Source organism: Epinephelus moara, chromosome 8 (assembly GCF_006386435.1).
Source record: "Epinephelus moara isolate mb chromosome 8, YSFRI_EMoa_1.0, whole genome shotgun sequence".
Taxonomy (NCBI): domain Eukaryota; kingdom Metazoa; phylum Chordata; class Actinopteri; order Perciformes; family Serranidae; genus Epinephelus; species Epinephelus moara.
In genome coordinates, this window is record NC_065513.1 from 31,326,079 (window position 1) to 31,340,047 (window position 13,969).

The following is a 13,969-nucleotide window of genomic DNA, read 5'->3' on the forward strand; positions in this document are numbered from 1 at the left end:
TTCATCGATAAATACAACTGAGTATCATCCGCATAACAATGGAAATTTATAGAGTGATTTCTAATGATGTTACCTAAAGGAAGCATATATAGAGTAAATAGGATTGGTCCGAGCACAGAACCTTGCGGAACTCCATAACAAACTTTGGTACGTAAGGATGATTCATTATGAACATCAACAAACTGAAAACGATCAGGCTCTGGCTCCTGATCTACTTTTGGAGACTTTAGGGACCACGAGTAACCCTGCGTTCTCAGAGCGCAGTGTTCTGGTGGGATAATAAGGCACTATGAGCTCTCTCAGATATGACGGAGCCTGACCATTTAGAGCTTTATAAGTTAACAGTAGGATTTTGAATTCAATTCTGGATTTTACCGGGAGCCAGTGCAGAGAAGCTAAAACAGGAGAAATATGATCTTGTTTCTTAGCTCTTGTCAGTACACATGCCGCTGCATTCTGTGTCTGTGTCACCATTTCTGTCCAAGCACTTCCCAAACATTCAAACAGTGCGAGCAGCCTAGCACCAGGCAGCTAATGGTAAGCACCCAAGAAAAAGACTATGAGGATACTTATTGAAATTGTGTGATATCGATCTCAGGCCCCTGAAATAAACTTAATCAAAATCACATCATGGCAGGCTTTGTGATATCAGCAAATATTGTACTGTTACCTAAAGTATTGGATTGTGATGAAACTTGTGATTTACACTCCTAAAATGAATATCATGCAACTTCTTTTACTTTGACGATGAGAATGAAGCCACTGTTACTAAATCCATCACTCTCCTCTTGATCTCCAGGGTGTATCTGATGGTGCTGCTGCTGTGGTGATTGCAAGTGAAGATGCCCTGAAAGAACACAAGCTCACTCCACTGGCCAGAATTGTAGCCTATCACGTGTCAGGCTGTGACCCGAGCATTATGGGAATCGGTAAGTGACACCACTGTAACAAAGCTGTAATATAATCCATTTGAATTTAAATGAATTAATAACTAAATAAACTATTGTGGCTCCTAACACGGTTTCTTTTTAGTAAGTGTTTCTGGTTTCCTTAAATCATCTCAGGTCCCGTTCCAGCAATCACAGGAGCTCTTGAAAAAGCCGGGCTGACTCTCAACGACATGGATCTTGTGGAGGTTTGTTATCAGTGGAAAAAAAAAAACGCTCCTTGTCTTACATTCCATCAGTGGTGGAGGAAGTACACAGTATAAGTCCTGCATTTAAAAGTTTACTAATGTAAAAGCACAGAATTATTAAAAAATGTACTCGAAGTATCAAAAGCAACAGTACTCTCTCTGAGGAAAAAGCGTCTCCTGCTACTGATATACAGCGTTATCATATATGACAATATTAGATTAACACTGATGCATTAATGTGTATGCAGCATTTTACTGTTGTAGCAAGGGGAAGTGGAGCTAGTTTGATTCCCAACCTAGGGGTCAGGTCCCTACCAAAGGGTCACAAGATAGGTCTGAGAAGTTGGGAGATGATTAAGGGCCCAGACACACTACACACAGTACGTTTACATGCACAGCTTAATCAAACTATGCTCAAAATTCGATTTTGGCGTCTAATCGGACTTCTGTCCTTGTCCCAGTTTACATGCAACTGAGAAAATCGAATTACTGACGGGAACGTGTCCTCCTCCTCAACACTAGGTGGCAATATGCGTCATTTTAGCGGGTTAATATGGCCCCCTTTCCGGTTGACCTATTACGTCACTTAATAATAAACAACTGGAGTCAGGCGGCAGACCGGCATTTTCAAACAACAGCAAGATGGATAATCGTACAGCTTTGTTCATCTCGTACGTAATGTATGCGTTACTGATTGTGCAGATAAGGTACACGCTATCCCTTGTGGTCATGGTGATTTTGAGAGGCAGACAAGAACGCCGTATGCTGTTGGAGGGCTACAACAATAGCATGTCTTGTCTGTTCCAGGGTCATATGCTAGCGCGGGGGGTGTGGAGCATGCGCACATGCATTGTCTAGTTTAACTCCGATTAAGGCATATACATGCCGGAGAAAATCGAATTCCAGTCGCATTATCTGGGTGTCTTAATCGGAGTTGGAGAACTCCGATATTAGTCGGAGCAACGCGTTTACATGCACTTCAGTTGTCCAGTTATAGTCGGATTAAGGCAATAATTCGGTTTTTTAAAGTGTCATGTAAACATACTGACAGACATTAAAAAACTAATGGTGACAAAGGTTGCTTGTGTCCCAGCCAGAGTTGCATTTGAACACTGCAAAGACTGCAGCCAACTCGCACATATGTTCTACACATGCGTGAGATAAGTCCCCGTATCATACCATTTACAAAGGGAAACTGGAAGACGGACACAAACAGTTGTAAACTGTTTATACTAAAGCGCTCAATGGCTTTAAAAAATCGTCTTACCTTTTATATAACAAGTTTGTTTTGATCTGACCCCTTCTTGACTCTAACCATTTCTTTGCTTCCTCACTTCCATTTCTCCTCTCGCACACTGAGCTGAACTGTTAATCAGACTAATTTCACTCATTGGCCGGCTCCACCACCAATTGAACATGCTGACTTGGCTGAAAAATTGCCAACAAGGGCAGGCTAGTTCCAGCGCTTTGGGACGCACTGCAAAAATCAGGGTGATAGACGCTCAGCGATGTCCTGACATTGATTGTCAGCCGACTGTTGGCTTGGTGTGTCAGGGCCCCTGGGAGAGGCAAGAAGAAAACACTCAGACTTTTCTCTAAATTTGCTGTTTTTTTAAGGGGCCTCATTATATATTTAAATAAAACCATGTGAGAAGTTTAAAAGGGAAAATGTCTCTCTGGTGTATTTGCGGACTACTTGTAGACATCTGAAACTTGACCAAGTGCCCTAACTAGATGCTGTGTTTTTGTAAGTAGCAACAGGACAAAAAAGGTTGGAAAAAACCTGTTTAATCTTTAACAACATGTTGTGTTTTAAGCTTATCAGACTTTTTTTATGTTAAAGCTTAATCTGGCATGTAACTCTTGCCATCAGATGAATGCAGGGGAGTAATAAATACCTAATCTCCCTCTGAAATGTGATGTAGCCTAAGTGTAAAGTAGCTTAAGACGGAAATACTCAAAACTTAATTTCACATGGTGTGATTTATTCAGGTAGTTTTTACTCAGTTGTGTCACTGATGTCATTTGCTTTGCACAGGTGAACGAGGCTTTTGCCTCTCAGTACCTGGCTGTTGCCAGGGCTCTTGGACTGGATCCAGCGAAAAGCAACATTAACGGTGGGGCTATTGCCATCGGACATCCACTGGGTGCTTCTGGAGCACGTATCACCGCCCACCTGGTTCATGAGCTCAGGTAATTTTATCCTTTAGTAATTATGTGTCTATGTATCAGGCAAGACGTCTGCACATTAAACAGCTTTGACTAATGGACTTTGTTTTCGACAGGCGACGAGGAGGAAAGTACGCCGTCGGCTCTGCCTGCATCGGTGGTGGTCAGGGCATTGCCATCGTCCTTGAAAAGTACTAACTGGTGAAGCTGCCAGTAACGCCACTGTGCACTCATATAACATAAAACACAGGTCACACATGCCAAAAAGAAATTTTTTTGTTAAATCTTTACCATTCACATAAATGGCAAATGTTCTCTTAACATGAGGCGCTGCTGCTTCATTTTCACGGCACACAAAGAAAACTCAACATCCTTCTTTTTTTTGCTGCTTACTGTTGTTACTTCTTTTAGTCTATTTATACAACTGTTGTACAATAAATGTCTGAGCCCAGTGTTGCCTTAGAAGCCCTGTGAAGATAAAGAGTGAATCCATGTTTCTGTGCTTGTTGTAGGCCTACCAGAGTGCAACAGACTGTTTGTGAATGTGCCTGAGATAAAGAGCCAGGTCCTCAGTCACATTAACACGTGTAGCATATCATTAACTCATAATTCAGTACAGTTTGTGTGGGGTTATAGTAAAGTTTTAAGGGACTCTGAACTCCAATGTTTGCCTTTGAAATGTTCTCTATCACTCCATTATCAGGAATCGGTATTTACAGAAAAGATGTCTGACCTGTGATGGCTCCTGCAAAACTGATTTTGTATTTCTTCATCAAAGAATCTCAATAAATTAATAAGAAAAAGTGAAGTTTTGTCTTTTGAAGTTTTAATCATCAGCCCTTGACAGCAAAATAAGTTATGTTTTTTAGATTAGCAGGGAATTCAGATTCAATAGATAGCCACTACTAGTTTGAATTTAGTTAGTAAATTGTTTTAATGGTAGTTTTTCTTCTAATAAATCAAATTCAGAAATGTTTTTTGCTGAGTAGGTTTGCACACTATGTGTTATGTGATTTGGTTCATAACAACAAACATGGTTATGTAAAGACATAATATAAATGAAAGTAAGACAATCTACAATAGAACATGAGAAAATATATAAAGATACACCTGTTATCAAAGTTTCAGTTTTTAAAGTATGTTTTAATGTTTGTCTTTATTAAATACACCAACACAATCAGCATTCTTTTTTTTCTCTTTATTAAAGTAGTTTCCTTTTGATTGTTTTGTTACACATTTTAAAACTGGTTTTAGACAAACTGATACAATACAATAGAAAAGGATTATTGAATAGCGGATAATTATACTTGTCATGAACTACATGTTAATCACAATTTTTGGATCATAACAACCCCTTGAAAACTTTTGCTTTTATGCACAAAAGTGTGGAGTTGATGTGTTATTTAAAGCAGGGACACTGTGAAAAATTAAGTAATAGAGAGCATCAAATGTGAAAAAAAGAAAATCTTTTTATGCTCTGCTGTTGTGGAGATTGTTTAAGGATTATTTAGGGTTTTTTAAATTAATTGAGAAATGTTAAAGGCTAGAATCATTTTTTTGTAGTTCTTTATTTCGGATATTTTCCTTAATGTCGCAGGAGTTCTGTATTTATATCAGCGTATACATATATTAACATGATGAGCAGTTAACATAAGTCCATAGAGTCATGAACAATCCACAACACCAAGAATCCACTTTACCAGGAAATAATATATTTCTTTGTTAAAATACTCATTGTTATTTAACATGTTAATATCATCACTATTAATATAAACATTTATGTGTATACTATATACACTGTCATATCCACCTACCTAATGTATATCAAGCAACCACTGATAATTCCATATTTATTCCAGCACCCTTTACGCTCTGCATCATTGAATTAATTTTTAACTGTTTACAATTTCATTGTGTTAGACTTGATTTCAGCTTTGATGTCCTTGTTTTTAGCTGTATGTCTATTTCTGTGTATGTAAATTGCAAGCAAGAAAAAAATCGTAGTCAGATCCTTTGTATGTGTTCATATACATTGGCTGCTCTGATTCTGGTTTCTTATATTAAAAAGTACATTTGTTTATGAAAGCAACTGAAAATTAACAAAAGAAAAATATGTCCAAACTTTTGGAAAGTACCAGTCATTAAAACATGTTATGTTGATTTTATTTCAAATTGACAGTGATGCTAAGGAGAAATATATTTAGGACTTTAAAAATAATAATAAGAAAAAAAAAACCTTTATTGAACAATTTATAATTATAATAATAAGGCAAGTCCATCGTATTATCAAAGTAAATAGTAATGGAACTGAGTGGGGGAAAAAAGCAAAAAAATAAATAAAATAAAAAGGAAAAATAAAATACTTAACACAATAAATACATGAATAATAAATTATGAATTATGAGCAATACACATGAATTATACAAAACAAAGTTGGTCTTCATTTAAAAGTGAACTATATTATTTTCAGGGTCTGCTATTTATACTTTTTTTTTTTTTTTTTTAGAGTTGAGCAGTTCGTTTGCTTATTTAGATTTCAGATATTTAATGAATTTTCCACACAACAAAAAATCCTTACAGAATGCTTCAAAGATGTATGGCGTTTTCTTAATATTTGCTTTGTGTAGGCTATGTAATATTTGGCCAACATGTATTAGGACTACAAGGACCACAACTTCTTTGAAACGCGACGCAATTACGTCAACGTCATCGTGCAGCGTCCTTATATACGTCACATCCCCGGATGTCGGTCTTTTTTTCATAGCAAAGGTAAGAACCCCTTGCCTTCGTGTTACTGTTGGAATAAAATCTGCTTTCATCTGTGTTACAGAGTCAAAAATATAATCTCCAAATATCAGGAGATGAATCCTTGTATTTAGACGATGCGTTAGACATCGTTATTGCTACGATGTATCTGTCATGTCTCTGTAATAATGAACAGTTTGGTGTATCTGTAGTCCAAGGCCGCCGGCTAGCCTCCGTGATGTCTGACATGTTAGCTAGCTGGCTAATGAAACGTGTTATCATATGTTAGTCTTCTGTGCCGTTTAACCATAAAGTTCCGCTGTCGCGTACTTACATTTCTTTATAAATCATTACATTGACGTTTTGTGGATGAGAAGTGGCTAGCTAGCTTGTAAAGCCACCCTTGTGTGCTATGTTGCTAATTGCTAGCTAACGTTTCTTGTCATGCCTGGTTCGCACTGCCGAGTGCTGTGGTGTTTAGCACTCCACCAAACACATTTAGTAATGACTTGTAGTATGGTTGTGATGTTTTACTGCTCATGATCAATATACTGTAATTTCGATTAGGACCATTGCTATTAGGCTGTAGATTCACTGATACAGTACCAGTCCTCTGTTAACAGATTGATATTAAACAGTATGCAAAGCACTGTACAAACAATGCTGGAATATTATTTGTGATCTGAAGTCTATTATAAAAATGAACTATCTCAAATATAGTCCTCCAACATAGCTGACACTACACATAACATTGCTGCAGTTTGTACAAAAATCTCAATACGTTTTACTTCACTTTCTGTCAGATGGCAGAGGGCGACAAGAAGGCAGCCAAGAAGAAGAAGCACGGGAGCCGGAACCCGGCCCTGGCCAAGGGCATCGGCCGCTACTCCCGGTCTGCCATGTTCGCCCGCAGGGCCATGTACAAGAGGAAGACAAAGACCACTGAGACCAAGGTGAGGGCAGATCTGTGACACCAAAATAAATGTGACAAAAAGAATATACGTCGTATCTGTTCAATGTCCAGTTTTGATAATGTTTTGCTGCTGTTACAGGTGGAGAAAAAGCTGAAGGCAAAGCCCCGGGCAACTGTTGTCAAGACAGTTGGAGGAGACAAAAATGGAGGCTCTCGTGTTGTCAAGCTGCGCAAGATGGTGAGTAATGGTGTGAATTCTTGTTAGTCCTCTCAGATTTTATTTTGCTCAATTATTGACAGATTTGTAAATGTCATACTGATGGAGAAATGGAAGAATATGTAGCACACAAATTTAAGAAGTTCAAAATGTGTGCCTGAATGAGAAATTACTCCATACACTTTTACTGAGATATTTGTTTTAAAGATATTGTGAGCACAAATGGTGCACATAGTTTCTTAATTTTAGGGACAGGCGGTCAGTTCCCATTTCATCACAACTTGCCATATTAGCTGATACACTGGCACTGTCAACCTCTTATTAAAAGGGTTGTCATTGCTTTCAAATTAGAAGTAATACACTTGTTTGTTTTTTGTATGTGCATGTCTTCCCCTGGATTTCTGCTGCAAAAAGTAATATGTGTGTTTTCCTACCATAGCCACGCTATTACCCCACAGAGGATGTTCCCCGTAAGCTGAAGAGCCACGGGAAGAAGCCTTTCAGCCAGCACAAGAGGAAGCTGCGTAGCTCCATCACCCCAGGAACTGTCCTCATTCTGCTCACTGGTCGCCACCGTGGAAAGGTGAGAACCATTTCTAGCATGTCTTGAGGATGATTTGAGTGTTTGCATGGATAAGAAGAAAATCACGCATAGCACAGGATTAAATTGTGTTTGTTAACATAATGCTCATAGGGCTTTGGAAAAACTGAATAGGTGATTACTGTATTGCTGCACCCTGCATGAGTGGGTGCAGCCTGGAAATGTCATCCAGGCTGCAAGTAATGTTATTATGGAGTCCAGTGTTGGGGTTTAAGAGCAGGTATCTGTTTGCCTCTAGAACTAAAACAGGATCAACTCTCAAACATTTATATGTTGCACAAAACTTGATTGACTAATGTAGACTCTGATGAGGTCATATCATTAAACAAGTAATGGTCATTATAATCTGCAGACGCACAGTATGTGCTCCAGATGTAAACAAAATGAAGTCTCTACCATCAGAATGTGAGCTTGCGTTTATTCCTGTCAATTGACTGGTATGTTATCTTGTAGGCTTGTCACGAAACAACAGGGTCATTTGTAAAATACAGCTAAAAGGTTTGTTTACATCTAGTGTTTGTAACAGAAATTGATATATTCCAATTATGATCCAATGTGAAACAGTCACATTTTATCAGCCAAAGAAGATTTTTAGTTTTATGTGAATATACACTGTTAAAACTTCATGCTGTTAGAATTACTACAGTTGGACTATAAAATTGTTGGATCTTTTCAGAAAACGTGCACAAATACAAAATGTACGCAGACTATGGACAGAATGCTCCATTAGTCTTCGTATCAGCGTTGAGCATAAATGAGCCCTTGGTCTTTTCTTTGACTTTATACTACACCCACTGGTACTTGGTACATTATGCGCGTTTACATCATGAATGTTACTGCATTACTGTACAATTCTTTGGTTTATCGGTGAAGTGAATGATCACTGTAGACTAGACCTCACAGTAACAGAGTGATGGGACCGCTGACTGATAAGAACGGCCCAGCATGGGCTGAATGTGCATCTGCAGGTCCACCTTATATACACGTCTATGAAATGTCTATCACTGCTCTGCATTTTCAGATACTATGATTATCTGGACACGTCTTGCCTGTGTCCAGGCATCGTCTCTCTTTCTCTCCTTGTAGTTGTCATACTCGTACAACCAAGTAGCACGTTTTATCTATGACTTCATATCGGCTGTAAATAAAAAGGTGAGGACCTCATCGCTGTAGTGTCACATGACCGCCATATTCCGATGATGCTGTTATTGTCGCAGCCCTGATTTCCATTGTCTGGCAGATGTAATCACATTTTGAAAACCCCATAAGACAAAAAGTTGTACTAATTTATTTCTTATGTGTCACAGTACACAGCTAGTCATCGTGGCATCAAGACGGATTTATGTTTTTATATTTAAAATGGAAGTTAAAGTCAGTATATTCAACTAAAAACAAACAATTTTGGACGGTGATATTGTAAAACGACGTTACAACCCTCATAATGGACTCAGAAGACTCTAGTGCAGAAAATGGACTTGACTGGAGAAAAGGCCACCTGTATCTTTAATTTAGCCAGCTAATGTCCTGTTGTGACACATAACTACACAATTTCAAACAGACATTTGGTATTATTTATACTGATTGTAATCGAAGTGGACTTGTCGGGTTTTTTTGAACTGTTAACAATGTTGTAAATTTGCAGCCTAATGGAAGCACAGTCCAGTTTCCATTAAGAGACTCACAGAACACACATCTGCAGACGTTGCCCCCCAAATCAGTGGTGCATCCTTATGTGCACTAAGAATGCATTTCAAACAAGCGTGCTTGACACATCACTATAATCACACACCCTCAGTACCACAGACATTGTCCCTCCCTCCCACACTCAAACGCTACATGTGCAAGTTATGGAGGCATGCTAGTGTGCCCACACACACTTTGAGCAGTAGCTGACCTAAATAATGTTTCAGCTGTGAATCTGACAGGCCGAGAGCCCTCCTGATAAAATTAGGAGTGTGTCAAGTAGATTTATATTCTCCATCTAAATAGCTTGGCATGAAATTGGATTGCAGCTATTAAATTGTTTTGTCCAAATGGCACACGTGACAATGGGTTCACTGCTTGAACTGAATACATGTGCAAACATCCAATACAGTAGCTTTATGCTTAAGATGCTTGTTTTTGTATTGTAGCGCGTGGTGTTCCTGAAGCAGCTCTCAAGTGGTCTCCTGCTTGTCACTGGTAAGGAAGACATTATGGTTAAGATTGTGGTTACTTAACATGTATGCACATCACAGTAAATGCATCCATAATTCAATGTAGCAGCACTGTTGACTCTTTTTCTAACATCTTTCCTTGTTTGCATATGCGCAGGCCCTCTTGCTGTGAACAGAGTACCCCTGCGCAGGGCTCACCAGAAGTTCTGCATTGCCACCAACACCAAAATCGACATCTCTGGCATGAAGATCCCCAAAACTCTGAATGATGCCTACTTCAAGAAGAAGAAGCTGAGGAGGCCCCGTCACCAGGAGGGAGAGATCTTTGACACTGAGAAAGAGGTAAACTAACTTGGACAGAACTTAAAATACACTACTGTAGACATTTTGACCATTTCAGTGGAAATTTGACTTGCAGATTTATGATGCCTGACTCACTGATTTCCTTCTTGTCTCTGCAGAAGTACCAGCTGACAGAGCAAAGGAAGGAGGACCAGAAAGCTGTTGATGCTCAGCTCCTGCCCCTTATCAAGAAAGTACCTCAGCTCAAAGGGTACCTGCGCTCTTCCTTCTGCTTGTCTAATGGTGTCTACCCACACAAGCTGGTTTTCTAAATGTGTTGTAATAAAGAGTACCATCGACTTATGCCTTCTCATGCCTCGTTTGTGCTGAAATTAAATTTGTGTTAGTAGCTTTGATAACAAGCTAGATAAGTCAGTAATTTCAACTGTCAACAACATGGATCAAAAGGTTTTATTTCCACAGATCAAATGATGCATTAATTTTACCATTATCAGACTTTGTGGTGTCTCATGCAGGTGAAACTATCCCTACCAACTAACAATAAATGATCAGAAATATTCCTCAGAGTAATGCTCTTCTGAAAATGCTCACAGGAGCTGCCTGCATCATGCAGTGACTCGACTTTTACTGAATTTGACCTTAACATAAGTGTGCTTGAGATGCACTTTTATTGATTTGCCAGTGTTTTATACTCCATTATTTGCATTTGCAGAAAGGATGGCTGAGAAATGTCAAATACGTACATGTAGTCACACTACTCTGGCTACTGCAATTTGATAATTTCATCCAGGGCTGGGCATTATATTGACATGAGACTAGATTTTATCCTGACTTTAACTGTCTTTTCCTGGTTTAAAAAGGCTGTTACAGTGATGTAATTTAACTTACCAGACTGCTCTAGCTGTTCTATAATTTGCCTTAGTCATATCAGCGTTACTGATAATTGTCAAATCTGTCACGATTATGCAAAGGCATCAAGTCTTCCCTTCAATATTGTTGCATTAACAATAGTTATGTGCTCAAAAATATAATTGATTTTCTCTATCATCCAGCCCTACTTTGATCCCATTGGTAATGTTTGCATAAAGACGAATTCATGTATACATATGGTTGCCAGTTCTCTGCATATCAAAACATACCAAGTAACTGGTCATATCAGATTATACATATCCTGGTTAATCAGTACATAGTGAAGCAGTGCAATGAAAGGACCACACCAGGCATTGGACCCAGACAGCTTAACAGCTACGCTTTAATTAAAAAAATGACATGTCTAATGTAACAAGACAAAAATAAATACAAGTGTTTTATCTCTAACATGGCCACGTCTTGTTTTTTTTTTTGTTAATCCTCAAAAACAGAACAAAGTAGAAAGCAGCACAGAAAAAGGCAGCAGCCCCTTGCCAAGGAATGATAAGTGCCTTTGTCGAGTCAGTCAGTACTGTATGTATGGTCAGCTGGCGTAGAGAAAATGCATTCCCTCAGCCGGACTTAAACAGCAGAATGGCCACCTGACCCAAGTAGAAGTAAATGAAATGCTTGGTCTCATGAGTCACGTAGCTGCCAAAGTTCCTCCCGACGATGCAGTGCCAGGTTGGGTTATATTTCTTGTCAAACTCCTGTGTGGGACAAAGACGCATTGTGTTCATCAAACATTTGTGGACCAACATGGGAGGTGTGAAGACAAGAAACAAGAATAAATTGTGCAATGAAGCACATAGTATGGTAGATGTGCAAGAGTAAAAACAAGTGACAAACTACACTTGTCATTCACAGTTTTTAGAGGCTCAATCACAAGTGTTAGGATTCTGCACATATTAGATTGTTGTAGCTGGGAGGACTGAACAGAAGCCTGTAACTGAAAACTTACATGTAACACCCTTCCATGCTAAGACTAAATATTACATGTTATCACTAACCACACCCAAAATACTTTACCATCATCCTCAATAATGATGTTTCTTAGTCAAAATACATATCAGTTTCTGCCTATATTGTCAGGCTCTGAGGGCGAGATACACTGAATGCTATGGAGGCTTGTACCCTTAACTTGGGCTGGATGATTTGTTATAAAAAGCCTGGCATTTTGGCCTTTATAATAATTCTACATTTTTTGGTCTTAACAGCTGAATTACAATTAAGTAGTGCAATTTTCTATCTTAGTTTTGCTAGTCTTTGATGGCTTTTTTCCCTTCCAATTATCTTATGGGCAAAATACTGCATTTTATCGTATTGCAAATTTTGCAAATACATCCGTTTTGTTGTGACCACTTTGCTGTAAAAAGTCCAAGCAACACTGGAAGGTATACAATCCTTAAGGCTCAGGAGTGTATGTTGGATAATTAACAGCTGTACCGAAGTGTTTCAATGACATTTGTACATCATGGTTTGAGGTGTGTTCCACCCTATGCTTATTAGGAATGCCATCATGAAGATAAAAAATGTGGGTATGACAGACAGTCCAAGAGGAACGGGTTTCCTCAGGAAGAGTGGAAACAATTGCACACATACCAGGCTGGGTGTGTAACATGGATGATGCACTGGATGGTTGGTTAGGGAGTGCAAAATAGCTTTAAACCACTGCTTGACGTCAATTGCACACCAGATTTTAGTCAAAAGTAGGTAGGTTTAAGTTGCACTCAGTGGGACCCTGCTGTATGAAATTAAATGCAGATGTTGGATGCGTCAGCAGTGGTTTTTACCTTTTTGATGTATGCAGCGATATCTTTCTCGATGTTATACTTCTCCAGGGCCTGTGTGGCACACTCCACGGCGTCCTGCTGCATGTCCTCCGACATGTCGGCATTTTTGATCACTGCCTTTCTTTCAGTCATGGTTGCCCTGGGAAACCAAAACACAGCAGAGGATTTATCATCTTCACAGGCGCATTGGCAAACACACAATGCATCCCAACAGTCCTCATCATCGATTGACTCTAACGATAATGTATGGAGAGCATACAGACTCTGGTCACCCGGTTAAAGGAATAAAAAATGGCTAGTTAGTGACGGAGTTATCATTACATAATAACTGACACATAATATTTGAACTAGCCATTTCTACAAGTGTTGCATAACAACTTCCATCAGCGGTGAGCTCGGTGGATGCGCGCTCTGCGTAGTTTCTATGGATACGCAAGACATTGGAGATTATCGTCTCAATTTTACCCGAGGTTTTAATAGAAATCCTGTGAAATATGAAGCTACAGCATGAAGGCACATTTCTCCAACTACCTAACATTGGTGAGCAGCAAAAAGGCAAGCCTGGACTGCTTCAGAATGCATGATACCGAAATAAACACACCGTTTCAATAATAATAAACCGTTTAGCATTAACAGGACTTCACATTTGAGAAGTAAGATGTCAGAAGGGTTTGCTAGCAAACACATCGCCACATGCATTTACAGCGATGCTGAGCTGTTGCTTCGCTAACGGTGAAGCACGGTACCGTTAGCCGCTCATTCATACCGCAACAAAAAAACAGAAACACCATCTAACAGTAAAAACAGGTGTTTCCCTTTGGAGAAAACTTAAAACTATAAAAATAAACATCATTTAATTGTATGCAAGCGAAATATTTAAATTCACCTACTAGTCTCTCGTATAGTGTTTGTCGAGTTTTAAAGAGACGACTGCTCCTGTAGTGACAACTCCCGCGAAGTGGTTGACATAAAAGTAATGTGGGTGTGTAGCGGTAAGAGACTGCTGTCTTGACTTGTTCCCATTGGAT

The 13,969-nt window shown here is 39.0% G+C and overlaps 3 protein-coding genes across 4 annotated transcripts in view; 2 read left to right on the forward strand and 1 right to left on the reverse strand.

Moving 5' to 3' along the window:
* acaa2 (acetyl-CoA acyltransferase 2) overlaps positions 1-4,112 on the forward strand; it is a 12,355-nt gene extending 8,243 nt beyond the window's left edge. The window contains exons 7-10 of the mRNA XM_050052258.1: positions 800-929; positions 1,065-1,135; positions 3,174-3,328; positions 3,421-4,112. Coding sequence (XP_049908215.1) covers positions 800-929; positions 1,065-1,135; positions 3,174-3,328; positions 3,421-3,502 — 438 coding nt within the window. The 3' untranslated portion in view covers positions 3,503-4,112. The remainder of the gene's footprint in view (positions 1-799; positions 930-1,064; positions 1,136-3,173; positions 3,329-3,420) is intronic.
* A 1,894-nt stretch (positions 4,113-6,006) lies between these two features.
* rpl6 (ribosomal protein L6) lies at positions 6,007-10,577 on the forward strand. Its single transcript, XM_050050247.1, has 7 exons — positions 6,007-6,073; positions 6,853-7,002; positions 7,102-7,200; positions 7,619-7,762; positions 9,913-9,961; positions 10,094-10,278; positions 10,398-10,577. The coding sequence occupies exons 2-7, from the start codon at positions 6,853-6,855 to the stop codon at positions 10,548-10,550; spliced, it is 780 nt and encodes a 259-aa protein (XP_049906204.1). The 5' UTR covers positions 6,007-6,073; the 3' UTR covers positions 10,551-10,577.
* Positions 10,578-11,462: 885 nt separating this feature from the next.
* On the reverse strand, positions 11,463-13,969 carry dynll1 (dynein, light chain, LC8-type 1). 2 transcript variants are annotated; one of them, XM_050050249.1, is made up of 3 exons: positions 13,832-13,969; positions 12,942-13,080; positions 11,463-11,858 (listed from the first exon to the last, which is right to left on the reverse strand). In XM_050050249.1, exons 2-3 carry the CDS (start codon positions 13,071-13,073, stop codon positions 11,721-11,723), a joined length of 270 nt encoding a protein of 89 aa, XP_049906206.1. In that variant the 5' UTR covers positions 13,074-13,080; positions 13,832-13,969; the 3' UTR covers positions 11,463-11,720. The 2 variants fall into 2 exon arrangements, with proteins under 2 accessions (XP_049906206.1, XP_049906205.1); XM_050050248.1 differs by having other exon boundaries at positions 13,828-13,958.

Excerpts from the sequence above, each read along its gene's own strand:
- rpl6 (XM_050050247.1), top strand. The coding sequence starts at position 6,853 with ATGGCAGAGGGCGACAAGAAGGCAGCCAAGAAGAAGAAGCACGGGAGC. Across the intron at positions 7,201-7,618 it reads TTGTCAAGCTGCGCAAGATG|CCACGCTATTACCCCACAGA; the intron begins GTGAGTAATGGT and ends TTCCTACCATAG. Across the intron at positions 7,763-9,912 it reads CTGGTCGCCACCGTGGAAAG|CGCGTGGTGTTCCTGAAGCA; the intron begins GTGAGAACCATT and ends TTTGTATTGTAG.
- dynll1 (XM_050050249.1), bottom strand. The coding sequence starts at position 13,073 with ATGACTGAAAGAAAGGCAGTGATCAAAAATGCCGACATGTCGGAGGAC. Across the intron at positions 11,859-12,941 it reads TCGCTGCATACATCAAAAAG|GAGTTTGACAAGAAATATAA; the intron begins GTAAAAACCACT and ends TGTCCCACACAG.